General features: G+C 42.2%; 1 protein-coding gene and 1 long non-coding RNA gene across 2 annotated transcripts in view; one reads left to right on the top strand and one right to left on the bottom strand.

Moving 5' to 3' along the window:
• dlc1 (DLC1 Rho GTPase activating protein) overlaps positions 1 to 8305 on the top strand; it is an 83820-nt gene extending 75515 nt beyond the window's left edge. The window contains exons 11-17 of the mRNA XM_086032269.1: positions 212 to 419; positions 1134 to 1350; positions 1730 to 1844; positions 3951 to 4166; positions 5296 to 5513; positions 5587 to 5760; positions 7029 to 8305. Coding sequence (XP_085888395.1) covers positions 212 to 419; positions 1134 to 1350; positions 1730 to 1844; positions 3951 to 4166; positions 5296 to 5513; positions 5587 to 5760; positions 7029 to 7128 — 1248 coding nt within the window. The 3' untranslated portion in view covers positions 7129 to 8305. The remainder of the gene's footprint in view (positions 1 to 211; positions 420 to 1133; positions 1351 to 1729; positions 1845 to 3950; positions 4167 to 5295; positions 5514 to 5586; positions 5761 to 7028) is intronic.
• A 5039-nt stretch (positions 8306 to 13344) lies between these two features.
• LOC147145974 (uncharacterized) lies at positions 13345 to 14873 on the bottom strand. The gene is made up of 2 exons (XR_015087166.1): positions 14420 to 14873; positions 13345 to 14333 (listed from the first exon to the last, which is right to left on the bottom strand). It is a non-coding gene; the product is annotated as an uncharacterized LOC147145974 (long non-coding RNA).
• Between the last annotated feature and the right edge of the window lie 3749 nt (positions 14874 to 18622).

The raw sequence follows: 18622 nt of genomic DNA on the forward strand, positions 1-18622 counted from the left end.
TTGAGATTTGTGGGATTTGTAAGAATTTGTATTATTCAACAGAAGAACACCACCTCAAGTCTAGAGCCATTTTTTTATTGGTTTTCTTTGGTGCCCAGATTTTTGTTGATACACAATACCGAGACTAATGCAGGGATTGGGCTTTAAAACCTTGGTTGCGCATTCCATTTGGATGCATGACATAACTCTTCCTGTATCCATCTCTGTCCAGGTTGGTCTTTTCAGAAAGTCGGGAGTGAAGTCACGTATCCAGGCTCTGCGTCAGATGAACGAGGCCAGCGGGGCCGACGGGGGCGGGGTCACCTACGAGGGACAGTCCGCCTATGATGTCGCCGACATGCTCAAACAGTACTTCCGAGATTTGCCCGAACCGCTACTCACCAGCAAACTGTCGGAGACCTTTCTTCAAATCTATCAGTGTAAGGAATACACACATTTGTCCGGGGGTGTGTTTTACTTTCATTTTCTAATTTATTTTAAGGTATGTCCGGGGGTGTATTTTATTTTCGTTTTTTAAATTATATTAAGGGGAAATTCAACTCACATTCTTCTGTATATTTGTGTTGCACACGAAACAGCCAACCAGATCAAACACATGTAGACACGCAAGGAAATATGTCTGAGTGAAAGGAGCGTGCCCACAGTGCTGCACCTTGACCTGGGGGGTGGGCTTGGTGCCTTGCTCAAGGGCATCTCAGCAATAGTCTGGAAGCCAAAACTCAGGTCCTTACAGATGAGTTACTGCTGCCCCAGATTTTTTTTTTTTTTTTTTTTTTTTTTTAGCCCTGCGGGGTAAGAATTTCAACACTTAAAAAGCAAACAAGGCAAGTGCAAGAAATACCTATGGGATGAGGTGCACGTTCACAGAATTGGTTCATGGGCCTTTCACTCACTGAAGTCCTGTTAACGTTATGCTCAAGATGGCGGCATTGGGAAATGTTTGCATAAGGTGGAAGAAAACGTGAAGCCACGTAAAATGCACGCACGCAAACACACACACACACACTCTTACATAACCCACTTATCCACTCATATCCCACTTAAACGTGTTCCGTCCTCCCGAAGTGTTCCCAGATGCACAAAGCAGATAAACGAAAGCTGACAGATGTTACCGGTGACATCTTTCCATGCAGACATGCCCAAAGAGCTCCGCCTCCAGGCCGCCCGCGCCGCTGTGCTGCTGCTGCCCGACGAGAATCGCGAGGCGCTGCGGACGCTGCTGTGCCTGCTGAGCGACGTGACGGCCAGCGTCGGCGAGAACCAGATGACGCCCACCAACCTGGCTGTCTGCCTGGCGCCATCTGTATTCCATCTCAACACCCTGAGGCGCAAGGAGAGCTCCTCACCAAGGTGTGTTTATGTGTGTGCGTTTGCATGTGTTCATCGAGTTATTTCATTTACATCAAAGGTCGGTGTTGACAGTTTGTGGCAGCTTACATAAGATGTTTGCCATACCTTGGACAAACAGGAAAAGGCTCATACTAAAGAAACAAAAGAGCAGGATACTGTACAGTCGATGGAGGGGCAAGTGGGAAGGGAGTGCAGCTGGAGAGAGACAAATCAGCTGGAGTGATTACATAAATGTCTTGAACTCACTCAGAAACAGTTTGTTCAGCAGGTGTATGCGGTCTTTTTTCCCCCCACTGTAGGCCTCTGCTCCAATGACGAATGCCGTTTCCAAATCTCACAGCATTCTTCCTCTTGCCTGTCCCTTTGCTCTTCCTCGCAGAGTGATGAACAGGAAGCAGACTCTGGGAAAGCCGGACCAGAGAGACCTGAACGAGAACCTGGCCGCGACCCACGGCCTGGCGCACATGATCCAGGAGTGCAGAAAACTCTTCCGGGTTAGTCGTAGTCAACAACTTAATTATAGCCTCAATTATAGTACTTGGGATGTAAAGTAAAAGTACAGTGTTCGATTGACACGCTACCTAACAAAGGGTTTATAATCGCCTATAGATCCCTCAAGGTGATGGCAGGGCACTACTTTTGTCTAAATAAAGCTCCTCAACTTACTTCGCCTCAAGCGAATAGGTGAAACTGAATTTGGGAATATGCGGGGGAACACTCCATATGGGTTCTAGTCTAAAATGGTGACTCAGGTGTATCTGCTGATAGCAAGTTGCCTCTTACTAAAGCTGCATATTATTAGCAAGTCACCCGTGTCCTGGCGTTTGTCCCATCAACAAACATTCGGTTACATAACCGCTTGATCCGATCCATGCTGTCTTTTCCGCCAACGCTGCTATGGTAACGCGAGATAAATATTCCCCACCACAGTACAGTCCAGCAATAAGCAAAAATATCTTTACAAGTGTTGTCGAGTGTCCACAAGGAGAGAGCTGGAGCGGATCAACGGGAAATAATCAGCCTGCTACACAATTACTAATCCAATTTCAATCCCAAACTCTGGCGCGGTCCCAGCCAGCTGACATGCAACAGCACTGGCTAAAGCGCCGACACGCTGTGGGTCATTAGCAGTGAGCGCTTAATCAGATTGTGGGAGAGCTTCCTGTCATGGTTGCATCCTGCAGTCGCTAACAGAGTTACCTAGCCAATGATTGGCCTTTAATTGAATTTCTCTTGTTTGCCAGCCAAAGCTCATAAAAGGAGTCTATAATTCACAAATAATTTTCATTTCTGCAAACCCTTTGTTATGAAATGGAATACGCTTTTTCTTTTGTTTTTTTAAGTGTTCATTAACCCGGAAAAATAGTAGACTGCAAAGGGAAGATAAAGTGATAAGATAAATCAGAAAGAGGACATGTTTCATGTTATTTAGTCCGCTTATCCCCCTTCATGCTTGATTCCATTTCCCATGACATAAATAAAGTGCTGTTGTCTGGGGAGGCCTGGCCTCTCATCTGTAACTGTAATTTGTAATCTACCAGACTTTTTGCATGCGAAAAGCATCAATTTACTGCTTGTTAAGTTGGCCCCAAATGTATGGAGCCCTATTAGCAAAGGTCTAAAAAATGTATTGCCCTTTGGCAAGATTCGCAGATAACGATCACACCTCTTATGCTTGGTTATGTAACATCATAACGCATCCTCCATCTTGCAGGCGGTAATTGTACTGACTGCTACCTCAGTGATGAGTGTTGCTTTACACTCGTAAGTCAGTGAGCGTGCACGAGGTCTGCTTTAAGTCACGCTCTTGGGAATGAAAACAAAACGCCTGTGCTGTTTTTCAGTGGAAGCCGAATTCAAAATACAGAAACATAGATACACCATTGTTGTTTTTAGTGAAAATACTAAGTCACAGACACCTACAATGTATCCAACTGGACATCAGTAAGTTGTTTGTAATATACATCCAGTAAAGGTTATTCAAAGAGCAAACATAGCAATCAGAGCAGATTGTAATATACACTCATTGGCAATTAACCATTACCAACAAAATAACTGAAAAAAAACATTTTCGCTAATTAAATAAGCGGTATAGATAATGGACAGATGGATGGAAAAACGAGAGCGCTTAAAAAAAATGTATATAATTATAGCGAAAATGTCCTAAGTTTCAGTCTTTATCAATTCTTTCCATGAATAAGCCGTCAAGGTTCATCTTAAATTATAATTTTTTTTCCGTACAGGAAGGAAGGTAAAATCGTCGTTTGGGAATTGTAGTTAACTTTATAACACAATACTTATTGACATTTTTTTCATCTTGCACTCGACAAATACTCCATATATAAAACATACTAGTAAAAAAACTATAATAAATACTCAATTTGCATATACTGTACAAAAAAACTAATACTCAAACTAATAACTAAACTAAAATGCAATTGAAAATTTGAAAAAAGAGATTCTAATAAAAATGAACAAATCCGCTGTTAAAAAATAATTGAAACTGAATAAAAATCTATCCTAACCCTGTTCTCTGAACAACTGCACCTCAGTGATGACCACATGCAACTCCGACTAAAGCCCCTTCTGTCCTCCCGCAGATCCCCGAGGAGATGAGTCGCTGTAGGAACTCGTACGTAGAGCAGGCTCTGCTACCGCGGCGCTTGGAGGAGCTGTCGGGTGGCGATGCAGGACGAGGAGAATACCGGGCGTACCTGCGCGACGGCCTTGACGCTCTCCTCAAGGAGGCCAAAGACAAGTTTAAAGGTTACGACAGCTTCTCCACCCCGGAGCAAGCTGAGCTGGCCTATCGCAAGGTAATTCATCGCCTCACACAAGCGCTTAGTTCATGTACTCATAAGTATGTGCCTCGGGGGGTTGGATCCAACCTTCACAACAATCTATTGATAAATGAGCTTTTAAAAAGGGATCGTCAGTCATTCAGCATGTCTCCTGAGTGTAAACAGGCCGCCAAAGTGTCTTCTCCGCTCTGTTTCCTGTCCTACCCCGCTCCCCCCCACCCCCGTGCTTGTTCTCTAAATATCTTGTGGAAAAGCAGCAGTTAAAGTTTCCTGAATTGAGAAACTCATCCGTGTGAAACTAGCCCGACCCTTGGCTTCTCATTCCTCTCCCCAGCACTGGACCGTGTCCCAGTATGACATCAGCGCATCACACATACACACACCAATCTCCCATAGGCAACGTTTCCCATGTTTAGTGTGTACGGTCCCTCTAAGAGGGGTTATCTCAAAGTCACAAGGCTTCAGGATTCAACGTGCCATCTCTATCATCTGATGGAAGGAAGAAGCAGCTGACTTGGCTGGAGGGCACAAACTGGCCGTGGTGCCTGAACACATCACATAATAAATCAACGGCACACGACACCACATTGACTTGCAAGAGACACTAAAACGGCAAACTATTGAGCTAGAGATGCACCTCTTCGCCAATGACTTCATCAAGCAGAAGCAATCAGGCCAGGGTGGCCACGCCTCCTGGAAAACCTGGAAAATATTTGACCAATTTTCCAGTCTTAGAAAAGGCATGGAAAATGAGAACTTTGTTGCTAGATTTACCAACTGGATTTATAGGTGCAGCTCAATAAATTAGAATACGGCGGAAAACTTATCTGTTCAAAATGTGAACCTTATGTTACATGGATTCACCATTTTTCTTTTTTTTTTTAAATCATATTGATGTCTACAGCTAACAGCGAAAACTCGAAATACACCTTCTCAAGAAATTACATTACCTAAGAAACAATCCAAATAATTTGAAATACAGAAGTAAGTAGGAATTGCACTTCTGACAAGTATTTTGTTTGTTCATAAATCTCTACATACTGTACGTATATTGTTTTAATTCAATTACGGGTGGACTGAATGATCCCCGAAAAATCCTTCCAAACAGACCTGGTTAGTGAGCGTGTGCTGTCGCTTCCTTCAGGTACACGACGGCTTCCCGCTGAGGCTGTGGAAGGCGACCGTGGAGGTGCCTGCAGCTCCGGAGGAAGTCCTGACCCGGATCCTGAGAGAGCAGGCGCGCTGGGATGAGGACCTATACGAGAGTCGCGTGGTGGAAAGCCTGGATGAGAGGACCGAGGTGTACCAGTACGTGCGGAACACCATGGCCCCCCACCCCATGAGGGACCACCTGGTGCTAAGGTAAATATCTCAGTCTTGACCCCCTCTCAGCTGCCACGCTTGTGGTCTAACTCGTTTTATTTGTTTACACTAGAACATGGATAACAGACTTGCCAAAGGGGGCGTGCGCACTGGTGGCTACATCAGTAGATCACGGCGCAGCACCCGTGGTGGGCGTGCGCGCCAACATTCTCCTCTCACGCTATTTTATTGAGCCCTACGGAGCCAACAAGTCTCGACTCACGCATATTTCCAGAATTGACTGCAGGTCAGTGTTTTTTTTATTTTATTTGGACGTTCAAATTTGTCTCAGGCCTTGTTCTCACTGACAGCCCTAAATCCTTTCTTTCATTCTAGCCAGCTCGGTTTTACGAAGTCTGAAGAGCAGAAATCCCATGAAATGCAATTTTTCAATTGTTTTTTTTCAAACCTCGTGTAGGCGGTATTGCGTCTTTTGTGTGGACAATCTGGTGTCTCAAAGTGCGGAGGCACAACTTGTTTAAAGAGTCAAATCAATGTTTAATAAGTGAGAGACCCACACAAATACCAAAGACAAAAATTGGCCTAACCCTAACCAAAATAGCATAGTACCAAGACTAACCTCAGAGAGGCAGCATAGTGCCACAGGATTTCTAGACTAACGGAAAATACCAAGACAAAGAAAGTGTGGCATTAGTAGAAGAGGAAATATTTTGATTGCAGTGACAAACTTTCCTCCTTGTCATTTTTATTTACACATTATGCGAGGGGCAGTCAAACATAATGAGCCCTGCTCAATTTACCCAACTTATAATTCATATTTTTCTGAAATGTCAACACACTATTAAAACAGTTGGGATAAAAATAACACAATTTGGGGTCAAAAATGGACCGATCCACAAATTGGGTCAATTTGACCCACCTTCTTGAGTTGTTTTGTACAAAACAGCCATGTTTTTGGGGTTGTTTTCTGCAAAATAACCCAGAAAGTTGGGTCAAATTGACCCAAGTAGTGGATCGGTCAATTTTTGACCCAAAATTGTGTTCTTTTAAACCAAAGTGCAGTGTGTTAGAGTGCAGTGTGTAGTTAAAATACTAGTTCAAACAAACTGTTTAAAAAAATTTAACGTATCCACCATTTTGGATTTGAAAATGTTTATTAGTGGCTCCCCTTCCAAAACAAGGAAATCAGTCACAGCTCTTTGCTTCTGACAGACATCCAATGATGATATCATTTATAAAATTGCCACAGTGTACAATAACCAAATGTTTTATGATTGAAATGTCATTTTAGAAGTCTACCTGAATCAAACAAGTTATGTTCAAGGTTTCACTGCTCTTGTAGTCCATGTCACCAGCTTACTTACTGAAAACTAATTTGTTACCACTGCAACCTGTTGACACGACCAGTCTTCTGTGACCACTTGCAAATCAAAGTAGAGCTTCGGGATGGGATTTTTGGCTAACGAGCCCGACGAAGCTCCGGTGTGAACAAAGGCCTTTGTGAATGACGCTTGAGTGCCATGTGTTGACACGCTCTGTTGTCTACTTGCACAGGGGTCGCTTCCCAGAGTGGTACAACAAACTGCACGGACACTTGTGTGCCGCCGAGGCGGCGCGGATTCGCGACTCCTTCACGTTGCCCGCGGACAAATGAGACTGACTTGAGAGAGGAACACCATCCTCTGCCTCTTTACAAACACAGGACAAACCATGGCTCCTGGATTTGAAGGACTTCTGTTTTTTTTTTTTCCCCAACCATATTATTGATGTTACCATTTAAAATGCCCTCTGGTCCTGCCATCTAAGTATTTATGTGGGCCAAAGAACATTGATGAGTGAGGCTTTACCCAAAGAGTGCTATTGCTTCTGAGAAGCAAAGGTGACCGCATGTGTAATGAGAGCAACCAATAGTTAAGATCAGCATACTCCAGTGTACATACACTAACTACTCTTTTCACACTTAATATTAATGCTGTCTGTTTTGTCTCACGTCCGTCCTTTTTTATTTTGTCTCTGTTACAACGCGCGGGAGGAAGCGCGTACAATATTTATGATGTCGTGCGGATTGATGAGTGCATGGCTGAAGAAAGATGTGAATGTGCCGGCCTGGATTGAGCTGATATGCGGAATGGAAAGGAGAGGATACGAAGCGGTGGCTGGCTCACCAAAAGCAGCAGGAAAGCACCATGACACCCTCCCTGAACGTTCCATTACGAGGAATGATTAGTGTTGAGGACCATTCAACACAAGTGGACCAAATCCAAGAAAAAGCACCCTTTATCTTTCCGACCTTTTCCACAACACAAATGTAATTCTACTTGGTATGCCCACAAACATGTTCCCCGAGTTCTGAGAATATTGACTGTCACAATGCATGACAACACAGCACCACGTCCAACGTAGAAAAAGAGAACTGCAAGAGAAAAGGTCCTTTTATAAAGGAGGAGATTTTACAGGTTTTACTGTAAAGATGAGGGCAGAATGCATGTTAGTGTGCTTTCACAAAAAAAGGAAGGAAGACAAGCTTCTCACTGTGTAGTTGTTCACTTGTTTTAACACTGCTTTATGCATACTTCACTTATGCCATTGTCCATATCGTTCATGTAACCGCGTCAACCAAATAACACATGAAAATGACCGTTAATTTAAAACAAATATATTTATACCTCAGATATGTTTGTTTTGTATCGTTTTGTTGTATTGTATTGTAAATGTTAAGATCAGTTACGGAAATGAAAAAAAAACGCTTTATCTTTTTTATTAATATTATTTCTGTACAGTTTAATCCAAGTGCACTATTAAATGTATTAAAATAAAACACTTGGGTCATATGTATGGTCTGATGTAATATCGGGTGTACCGGGAGGCCACGCCACAAATAATTCCTCATAATCTCTTCAGTCATTTGTTTGCTTGTTTCGATCCAGAAGTGGATTACTGTTATGGCCACATTCAGCTATGCCAGTTAAGCCCCGATTGTGCCAACGAGGGAGTCAGGGAGGCGGGTACCGGCCGATTGCCTTTCTAGATGCTGTCCTCAATTGCTTCTTACATAACTTGTTGTACAGTAACAGTACTTTCATATTGCACAACAGTGGGGCCCATTGTAGCTAAAGCCTACGGCATGGAAGAGAGACACACGTAATGAGACCTGGTAGAACGCAGACCTCCGTCACAGCTGAATTGTCCTGGATCAGCACCAAATTGTTGATATTCGCAGATGTGCACCTACTGCATCTGCTTGAATTCTGTCATCGACCAGTCCATGGTATACCCCGCCTCTCGTCAAACGTCAGCTACATCAGCTCCAGTTCATCCGCGACCGTGATGAGAATAAGCGACATAGACAATGGATGGGTGAAAAAGAGAAATTGGCCACAGTCTAAGGAAAATAAAAAGTAAAAGCCCTTAAAGGGGAAATCAACCCAAATACATTATTTTCAAGAATATGTTCCCAGCAGGCCCACTAGTTGAAACACGGCATTCTGATTAATATTGCTTTTGTGGAGTAAAGCCGAAAAATCCACCCGTTTTTCGCCATCTGTGGGGGTAGCCATTTGTTCACTTCTGTAGACTGAAAATGACATCACAACTGCTCAGGGCTCAGGTAACGACCAATCACGGCTCCTGGGTAGTTGTGATGTCATTTTCAATCGACAGAAATGACAAAACGGCCGCCCCCAGAGATGGCTAAAACGGGTGGATTAACTCTTATTCCACAAACTACTTTCAACAAACTTTCAACTACTGGGCCTGCATAGAAGATATTCTTGAAAAAAATATGTTTGGGTTTACTTCCCTTTTGAATCCACTTTAATGAAGCTCTAGATATATTAGGCACCTACTTTCAGTTTTATAAGTATATCTACCTTGTGATATTGAATTAACAGCCAACTGATCCTATTTTACTGAGCAGCCAGACCCTTTCCGACATTAAACTTCAATTTCTGGTTCTACGGTCTATCAGTGACATCGGTATCACTTAAAAGTAAAGCAAAAAACAATGATGGTTTTAAGGCAAAGTGTTGTTTTGACTTTTAAACACTATCTTTGTAGAGCTTGTATGGTGAAGTAAAAATTGTACCACTTTTTTTTTTTTTTAACTTTGCAGGTTCTATTGCGCTGACGATAAATTAAATAAATTATCTAAACAACTTGGTTTTGTGTACATCAAGAGGAGAAAATCCTGCGAACACAATGTACCACGGTGTCAGGTGTTGCCTGTTGTTCTTTTAGCAGTGTAATAACTACGTACTGTGCATTGAAGCTCGTTCGAAGTGTGACAGCTGTAGCAAGTGGTGACTTGACTGTGACAACTATGCATTCGGGTTACATGCCGGTACTCTCGCTCCCTCACCCACACTTCACTTGGCCATGATGAGTCGAGGCTCCTTTCATGTACCTCATTAACGTTGCTAGCTTCACGTCATCCTGAAACGCATACGCTCCATCAAAGTGGTACTGGGACGTTTGGGGATGTGCATTTTGTGCTGGGAACCCAAACACGGCAGGGAGGTTATGCTGGGCCAGATAAGGCTGACCCTGAGTCAGCACGCATTCCTGTACACTTGTCTGAGATTCAGCTACCGGAGGGTTCCCACATTGATAAATGAGCACAAACATGTAAGTGCACGCTTGCATGTGATTGTATGTTCCTGGCCATACGTCACCGCTCAAGCATTTGCACCTTCGTCTAAGGCACATTGTTACAAAGTATTTACACCATTTGAGGCATAACAAGCACTTATAGCCTCCGGGCTGAACAACTACCGGTAATCAAATTCAAAACGACATTGCAATGTAGCAGAATGCCATTCAAATGGCAAAGGCTGCAATTGGAGAAATAATACTGTAAGGGCCGCACAAAAAATAACTCAGTTAACTCAGTTTTATTTACTTCCTGTAGCAGCTGACCTCTGCTCACTGTGCAGCCAAATTTAGAGGAGAGTCCCTGTTGCAAAGATGGACTTTTACTGCTCGACGGCTCATCAGAGAAATCCTATTTATTATTTATGTATTTATTATTTTTTAATACAATAAAATGGCAGCATGAGAACAATATTTATACAGACACAGGAAAGGTGAAAGGCCAGGAACATTGTTAATCTATGCAAACAGAGTAGCAATAACAACAAATCAAAAGCTTGAGAGCTGTCAAAATTAAGGTTGGGAGCTCTAGTTGAATAAATGGCGCCCTTGTGTGGTTGACGGCCGCATTATTACATCAGCAGGGGAAAAATGCAGAGAACGGTCTTCGGTGCTATCTAACTACAAATTCATTCCTGCACTGCCTCTGCTGGTCATCAAAGCGGAGTAACACCGTATATCTGGGTAGGCACACAGCAGTGATAGCTCGATGTACTGTCCTCTCACCTCTTCTTCACGAATACGCGCAACCACACACATAAAAATAATCTCGGGTGGACCGATTTAATGTAAGGACGGAAGCGCTTTAAAAGGACGAGGAAGGACGGGTGCGGAGGACGATAATTTTTTGGAATAAGGACGGAGGGACAAGGACGGAAGGGTGCCTAGGTCGAGGAGGGAGGACTGACCGGCAAAACAGGGTCAGGTGCACAGCTCTGATGATTACGACGCAAACATTTGGGATTTTCATTCAAATCAACCCATAGAATTGCCTACGTGCATCTAGGTTTCTGTGTTTAAAATCACTGATATAACAGCGATCCTCCTGGCCGCCTCCTGTTAGTGTTAACTTCCTGGCCAAAACGCGCCCGCATCGCCACCGCCAGCCGTATTGGCCAAAAGAATATCGCATCGGTAGTGATTTTAGGGTACAATGGTAGTGAATGGAAATCGGTTTAGCGTCCGTTTAGCTTACTTCTGACTGTGTAGTTACTTTTTGCTCGTTAGGATGTATTTATTTCTTTTTGCAGTGCAGTTTAAAAAAACTAACTGAACATTTACCATTTGTCAGTTGGACTTAATATCTTATTCAGGCCATTCCTTAAGATGTAACTTGACGTACAAGAAATGCATAGTAAAATGATTTATTATGATTGATCAATTTAAGTGGATGGAACCCGACACAGTCATGCAGTGGCCAGGGGCCCGTAAAGAACCCTGTGAATTTTTGTTTGTGTATTATTTACTATGAATTCTGCGTGGGTGTCATGTTTATTCTTTTTTTATATTCGTTGGGTTTTGTTTTTTTCTCATGTTCAATCTTGTTCAAGGTGATGGTGCCACGTTTTTATAACAGGAATGCCTTTGTTTCAACTTCTCACTTGTACTTATCATTTATTTTTCATTTGTCACTTTAGAGTCAGACAAAGTGGATGTTTTGTGTGAATAAAAACATTTGTTTAAACTTGAATTGCGATCTCGTTTCCTTTTTCAGTGTTACCAGTCAACATTAATAAAGCCCAACGTAACGGCTATTAACTACAATAAAGTCTAGAATAAAGACAATACGTCACTTTGGAGACAAAAGCACTTTGGTTATTAATGCCTTCGAATTCTTATTAAACTGAATTTAGAATGATTCAAAATCAACATTTGAACAATATAGGTTACGTAAGTGACACTTATTTTCGCTTCAGTCGGAATTTGAACATAAATCTCCAAGAGACGAAATTGCTCTCGCGAGACACTTGTTTATCGCGATGGTTCCGGGCGTGGCCATCCGTGGAGGAGACCGGGATCCGATTCCCTGAAGGGGAGGTGGATCGTTTTGGGGTGGGATTTTTTTGTTTTGTTTTTTTTGCCTCGTTCAGTTCCGACCATCTCAATTTTCGATTTACGAAGTCTCGTATTGTTGCGTAAAGTTGTTTAGGTTACAACGACGTTGTATACCTCTAATTTATTTCTTAAAATGCTAAGATCATTTCCCCAAATTCTGTTTTTGTTTATTAGTACGAACTTTTTCCAGAAATGCACTTACTGTTTTTCAAATATTGATTCTGATCTGAGAAATATGCCAATGAAAGGTAGAAAAACTGCATTAAATTAATCCAACACGTTCTTTGCTGAGCACAAAAAGTTCAACACCGCTCCCTGGTGGACATTTGGAAAGCAACGAAACCATGCCACTTCAAACCAAATACTTCGCCAAAATATTACAATTCTCGCATGTTATTTTTTAAACAGCAATAAGATTTGTTTTCCTTGTGTATTTCTGTCACAAATAATAAACAAATAAATCATAGTTCTTTTTGGTCACGGGCAGCCTTGTTTCAATCATCGTGTCCGACGGTTAGTCTGCATTACGTCTAAAAAATTTTGAAGACAGTGTCCGACGGTGAGTCTGCATTAGAGATTTAAAAGAACGTAATATCTCAAAAACTAAAACCTATAATAAATGGCTTTCAACAACTCCTCGTTCGTCTACTGGACAGTATATACTCCCCGCCTGTCACTGCGGGGCCAGCCGCGGATAGTGGACACGCCCGAACCATCGCGATAAACGAGTATGTCGCGAGAGGAAGCTCGTCTCCTGGAGAGCCGGATTCGAATCCCGACCGGAGCGCGAATAAATGTCACTTACGTGTCTACATTGCTCAAATGTTGATTTTTGAGCATTCTTAATTTAGTTTAATGAGAATTCGAAGGCATTAAATGACCAAAGTGGTTTAGTTTTATATAATGTTTTGTAATGTTGTGTAATGTTGTTGCCGTATTAAAAATTCTATGGAAAAACAATATAAATCCAAACACTCTGTGTGAGTGTCATTTGGGTCATTTAAAGCTCATTTGCCATTCTATTGATGTGAATTTCTAGCAAATTTGTTAATTTTAAAAGATGTACATAAATATGTTTAAACGTTTTTTCTCAATGGAGCTGATTAGCTTTATTGTATTTACTGTAAACTCATCATTGCACTGGACTATTAAGAGGTTGAAACGAAACCTGTTTAAACAGATTTTTATTCACAAAGAACATGCACTGCCTGACTGGATACAAAAATTAAATACAAGGATGAATAAGAGTAAATAGTTAAAAAAAAAAAAACATGTTTTAATTACACCAAATGAAGGTATTCCTCGTTATCACATTCAGCAAGAATGAACATGAGGAAAAAAAAATACTACCGGTACAATGAACTTCATATTACACCCATACAGACTCACTGTATTTTGTATTATTAACATAATATTATGTACATAAACTGCACACACCCATGCAATCACTTCCAACTCTCCAGCCATCACTGCTGCTGTGTGTCATAAAAGGGGGGATGCCTGAAATTCTGACCAGGTCATCTCCCTGTCCATGCCCTTATATAGAGCGTAAACCTTGGTTGGTCAGTAAATGTATTTGCCCGCATGCCCCGGGAAAGCTATACGAATTGAGGGCTGTCAGGTCTTTACTTTACTTTAGCACCTGACGGCAGGAACGACAAAGACGCCCGCTTTGAGGAGTCTCTTCCCTTTTCCTCTTCTTCTCAGCCTTTGCATCCAAACGCTGCCTGGTTGCTTCCATCTCTCTCTGGAAAAACTCAGACGCCGCAAACGTTTGAAAAGGCATCGTTGGATTGGAGTGCCCATCGGCAGCATACGTGGTGTGGACCTTTCAAGAGCAGTAAAAGTTTTTGTTTTCCTTGTAGTATGTCTTTTCCTTTCTGTATGGCACTGAGATGGTCTGCCAACAAATTGCAGGACAATCAGTGAAATTATGTGAATCTTGTCCAGTCTCTTGCAATCAATCTTCCACATACCGTAAAGGCCTCTTCGCACCAATCTGACGTCGGACGTCGTGACCAACTGTGGCATTGGCCTAGAAGTCAGCACGTCGGACCGTAAAATGACCGAAGAATACACAGCAAAAGCCACCGGAGATGCCACCAACTACTCTGTTTTTTTTGCGCATGCGTGGGATGTAGTACACCCCTCCCCCCTCTGTGCCATCAGAGTTTGTATATTTACCAAACAATTACGAATGTTTTTTCTATGAAAATAAACTCAAGGATAAAAATAAATCCTACCTGGTATAATCAGCTGTGTCTCAATAGCTTCCCATATCTTGCCTTGGAACATAAAACCAAAGTTGAGCAATTTGCATGAACTCAACCTGCTGTTTTTGGACGATGAAACAATTTGGGTAGGACTCAAAGAACACATCACTATAATCAAGCATGTAGGTGAAAACATCATGTTTTCGGTACACTAGTTCTGCAAAGTGCCCATGGTAAATTCACAGATTTGAGAGTCCAAATGAATGGCGCTATCTAATGTAAATCTCAAATGAAAACCTTTCCTCTGCAAAAATATACAGTGGATGGATGAAAATAGGGGTATTACACTTCAAATTAGGAAGTAATTCCAAAATTGTAAATGTCATTAAAAAAAGACAAGGATTAAGACTTCTATTTCAAATCTAGCATGGTGGTGTATAGGCCAAACTCATAAGAGAGAGAGAGAGAGAGAGAGAGAGAGAGAGAGAGAGAGAGAGAGAGAGAGAGAGAGAGAGAGAGAGAGAGAGAGAGAGAGAGAGAAAAACAACTGTTGACTAACATACAGAAACCACATCAAGTCTTATGATCTCCAGCCAGTGAAAATATCACAATGGTTTTTACCTGTGTATCATGGCTATAATTAACAGTTGTGAAATAGGTCATGTTGTGAAACCTGCTCTTCCACACTTAGCACTTGTATTTGCATGTTAATGAATCAACATTAGTGTGACATTCAAAGAGCATTGGCCGACTTTGTTTTGTAGCAAAACCATTCACAGATGATCACTGTTACTCTGACTAAAATGTACTACTTTTTGAAGGCATATATATGATGGCTGTGAAACTGAGAACAAGACTAAACAACAACATCATGCGAGTTTCCTCCCCCTTCACCAATATTAACGGACTATAGACCACCAAGCATGATAAGGTGTACTGTAACTATTGTAGCATTCATTTTTTTCTCATTAAAATTAGTAATTATAATGTATTGTGTATTTATCATTTTGTATTTATTTAAATTAAGCAGTGTTTAATTGCAGACCTGGGCATTCTGCCTATCCACCTATGACGAACGCCCATTTTGTAGGCGATAAACGATAGACGGGTACCTTAAAAAGACAAAAAAAAAACGGATTAAGCATAGTCAGAAGCCCATTTTTTTATTGTCTACCGTCTATTTTTGCGGTGAGGCTTCAATGGCTACGGTGAGGTTTCAGTTTCCCGTTGGCCACGGTCAAGGCTTCTGGGTCCTAGAAGGAGACACACACCCTGAGGCCGCATTGAGGCTTCCATACCACGGTGAGTCTTTCGTTTTAAATATCGCTCAGCGGTGGGGGGGCGTGGCTTGCGTTTTCAAGAGAGACAACATGGATGCCCGCCAAGCTGCGTTGGTTATAGCCATTCTTCAGGTGCTTCCTGCTTCCTTATTTGTTCGCAATCAACTACTGCTTCTCGTTGAAGAGTACACGCATTACGACAAGGTTGGCTCTTGACCTCCAGATATGTCCAAGGTAGTTCCTTCTTCTTCTTAGTTCTTCTTAGCATCCTGCTTTTAGGTGCATTTCCGCCACCTACCGGACTGGAGTGTGGCACAGTCGATTGGCAGTAAAAAAAAAAAAAGCCAGCCCTTTTAAATTCTGTCCATTAGCTCTGTTTTCCTCAAATATCTCATCAACCTACCATCGCTCTGTCTCGTATTTCTTGCACTCCATCATTACATGCTGCACTGTTTCTAGTTCATCACACTCACTGCATCTGCCAGTAGGGTGTTTTCCTATTATCTTGAGTGTGCTGTTAAGCCCTGTGTGACCCAGCCTGAGCCGTGTGATGGCCACTTCCTCCTTCCTGTTCCTGCCCAGAGTCTGTCCTCCACCCACTTGCTGTATAGATGTCTTCCTGTCTCATGGTTATCCGAGTACTCTTGCCATATCTTTTGCATTTGGTTTTTGAAAATGCTCTTACTTACTTCTTTAAACCTGACTGCCTGCTTTGCCAGGGTATCTGCCTCCTTGTTACCATCCACCCCAACGTGTGCTGGAACCCACAGGAAGTTCACTCTTCCCCCACTGCCTTTCCATAATTTTGTTCAATATAATTCTGTACCACTGCTCCCACATCCTTCTCCCCTGTAGTCTCCTTAATTCTATTCCGGATATTGAAATCCATGGATGGTTCTTGATACAGCCATGGGGGGTATTTTGATACTGGAGCACTTGATGTGTATCGCATTCTGCATAGCCCTATCCTCTCTGCCTTTGTGTTACCTACCCATCCAAGGCTCCTGAGGTTTGTCTTACTGTGCTCATAACATTCTTCTAAGATTTCCTTAGCTGGGTGAGATTTCTTGTGCCCCTTCAAATACACCCAATATGCCCGCATCAGCAACACTCTTTTTATTCTTAGTGGTTCTTCGCCCACTTTGACTTGTAGAGCAGCAGTAGGAGATGACTTGAAAGCGCCACAACATATCCTTAGTGCTTTTGCCTGCTCTATGTCTAGCTTTTTCAGATGACTCTCTGCTGCCGACATATACGCCACGCACCCATAGTCTAGCCTGGACCTCATCATGGCTTGGTACGTGTTTATAAGTGCTTTCCTGCTTGCACCCCAGTCCCGACCTGCCAGACACCTCAGGACATTGTTACTTTTTCGGCACCTCTCTCTCATCTCCTCAATGTGTTGCTTCCATGTCAGCCTTTCATCAAATAGCAAGCCTTAAAAGCGGAATACTTTGGTCTGTTTGAGCCTTTGCTGATATAACTTGACGCACCTCTCCTAATTGCTTGCTTATTCCCTTGGTAAGGAGAACTGGGTTCCACTTACCGAACGACGCTCCTTCTTGTTCCAGTTTAACAATAATTTTGCATTCTTCTTCACTCCCTTCTGCTTGCTCCTTATTTGCTTCATCCGAACTATCACAAGCTCTGTCCCTCCCAAATTTATAGCGTTTTCGTTTAGATTTTCCTGCCTTCACCTCCTGCCAACTTTCGTCTCTCCCGCTACCGAATTCTCCTCCTACCTCACATCCTGATCCGTCACTTCCCTCTGCCATCTCCTGTCCATTCACAGTCCGCCTGGATCCAGCCGCCATCGCACTCCCTGCCCCAAGGTACTTCCCCGGACGGAAGTTCCTTTTGAATGGACAGTATTTGGCTAACTACTGCCACCTATTGGCTTGACATGCTTGTAAAGGTACTTCCGTGGTTTAGTGTAGATGCGATTTTTTTTGGATGTGTATTTCTACAGAGGCGGGGAGGAGACGGATATTAGGTTGTTAAAAAAATCCTAGGTACGTGAAGACAATGCCTAAACTGTACCTTAGATTAGATAATGGTGGACATGGGAATTAACAGTTGTATGTCTTTGATTATTTCACAAATATATGGCCTACACAATGTTAAAATGCTGTAATATGTTTTGTAAAACTTGGGTGGGAAAAAACCCTTTAAGGCTCTCCTTGATGTTCCCCTGGGTCGTTATTGTCACGGGAAATTAAAGTGTAGTGTTATATTGTTTTACAAAGTCACATTTACCAATGGAGTAAAAAAAGATGCCGTTTCTTTCGTTGTATGTCTTGCCATGAGTGTGTGTGTGTGTGTGTGTGAGAGAGAGAGAGACAGAGAGACAGAGAGAGAGAGAGAGAGAGAGAGAGAGAGAGAGAGAGAGAGAGAGAGGAGAGGAAACAAAAAAATAATACATTGGTTACATACTGACAGATGGACGTTGATTTATTGGTATTACTCTATAATCCACCCCATTAATCGGCCCGTCGAGTTTCTTTTTTAAAAATTTTTATTGTTTCATCTTTTTTTACAAGCACTGTACAGTAAAGGAAAACTATTTTGTGTGTAGATTTTTTTAAAGTATATATAAGTCCGTTTTCTTGTTTGTATTGTTCAAGAGATTGAATCAGTACTTTTACCTACTTACTTTTATTTAACACAAGTTTTTGAATTTCGAGTTAAGTATAGGCGACACAGTGTGTGCTTTATAGCTCTGCTCGTTGCACAACACATTACAAGCATTGTTTGGAAAAGACTGCATCCTATGATAAAAGAGTATGCAACAAAACACCGGCAATCGCTGACGTGTTTTATTCACGTTCTTAAATGATTATTTGAGTGTGAAGGAACGTCGTTTCAAGCAATAATTCCTCGACGTCCTTTACGTGGTTATGAAACTTGACTCCGGCAAGGTTTTGTAACCTTGTGTCGCCGGCCAATCACAGGC

This window comes from Filicampus tigris, chromosome 6 (genome assembly GCF_054856515.1).
Source record: "Filicampus tigris isolate MCC_2025a chromosome 6, RoL_Ftig_1.0, whole genome shotgun sequence".
Lineage (NCBI taxonomy): Eukaryota > Metazoa > Chordata > Actinopteri > Syngnathiformes > Syngnathidae > Filicampus > Filicampus tigris.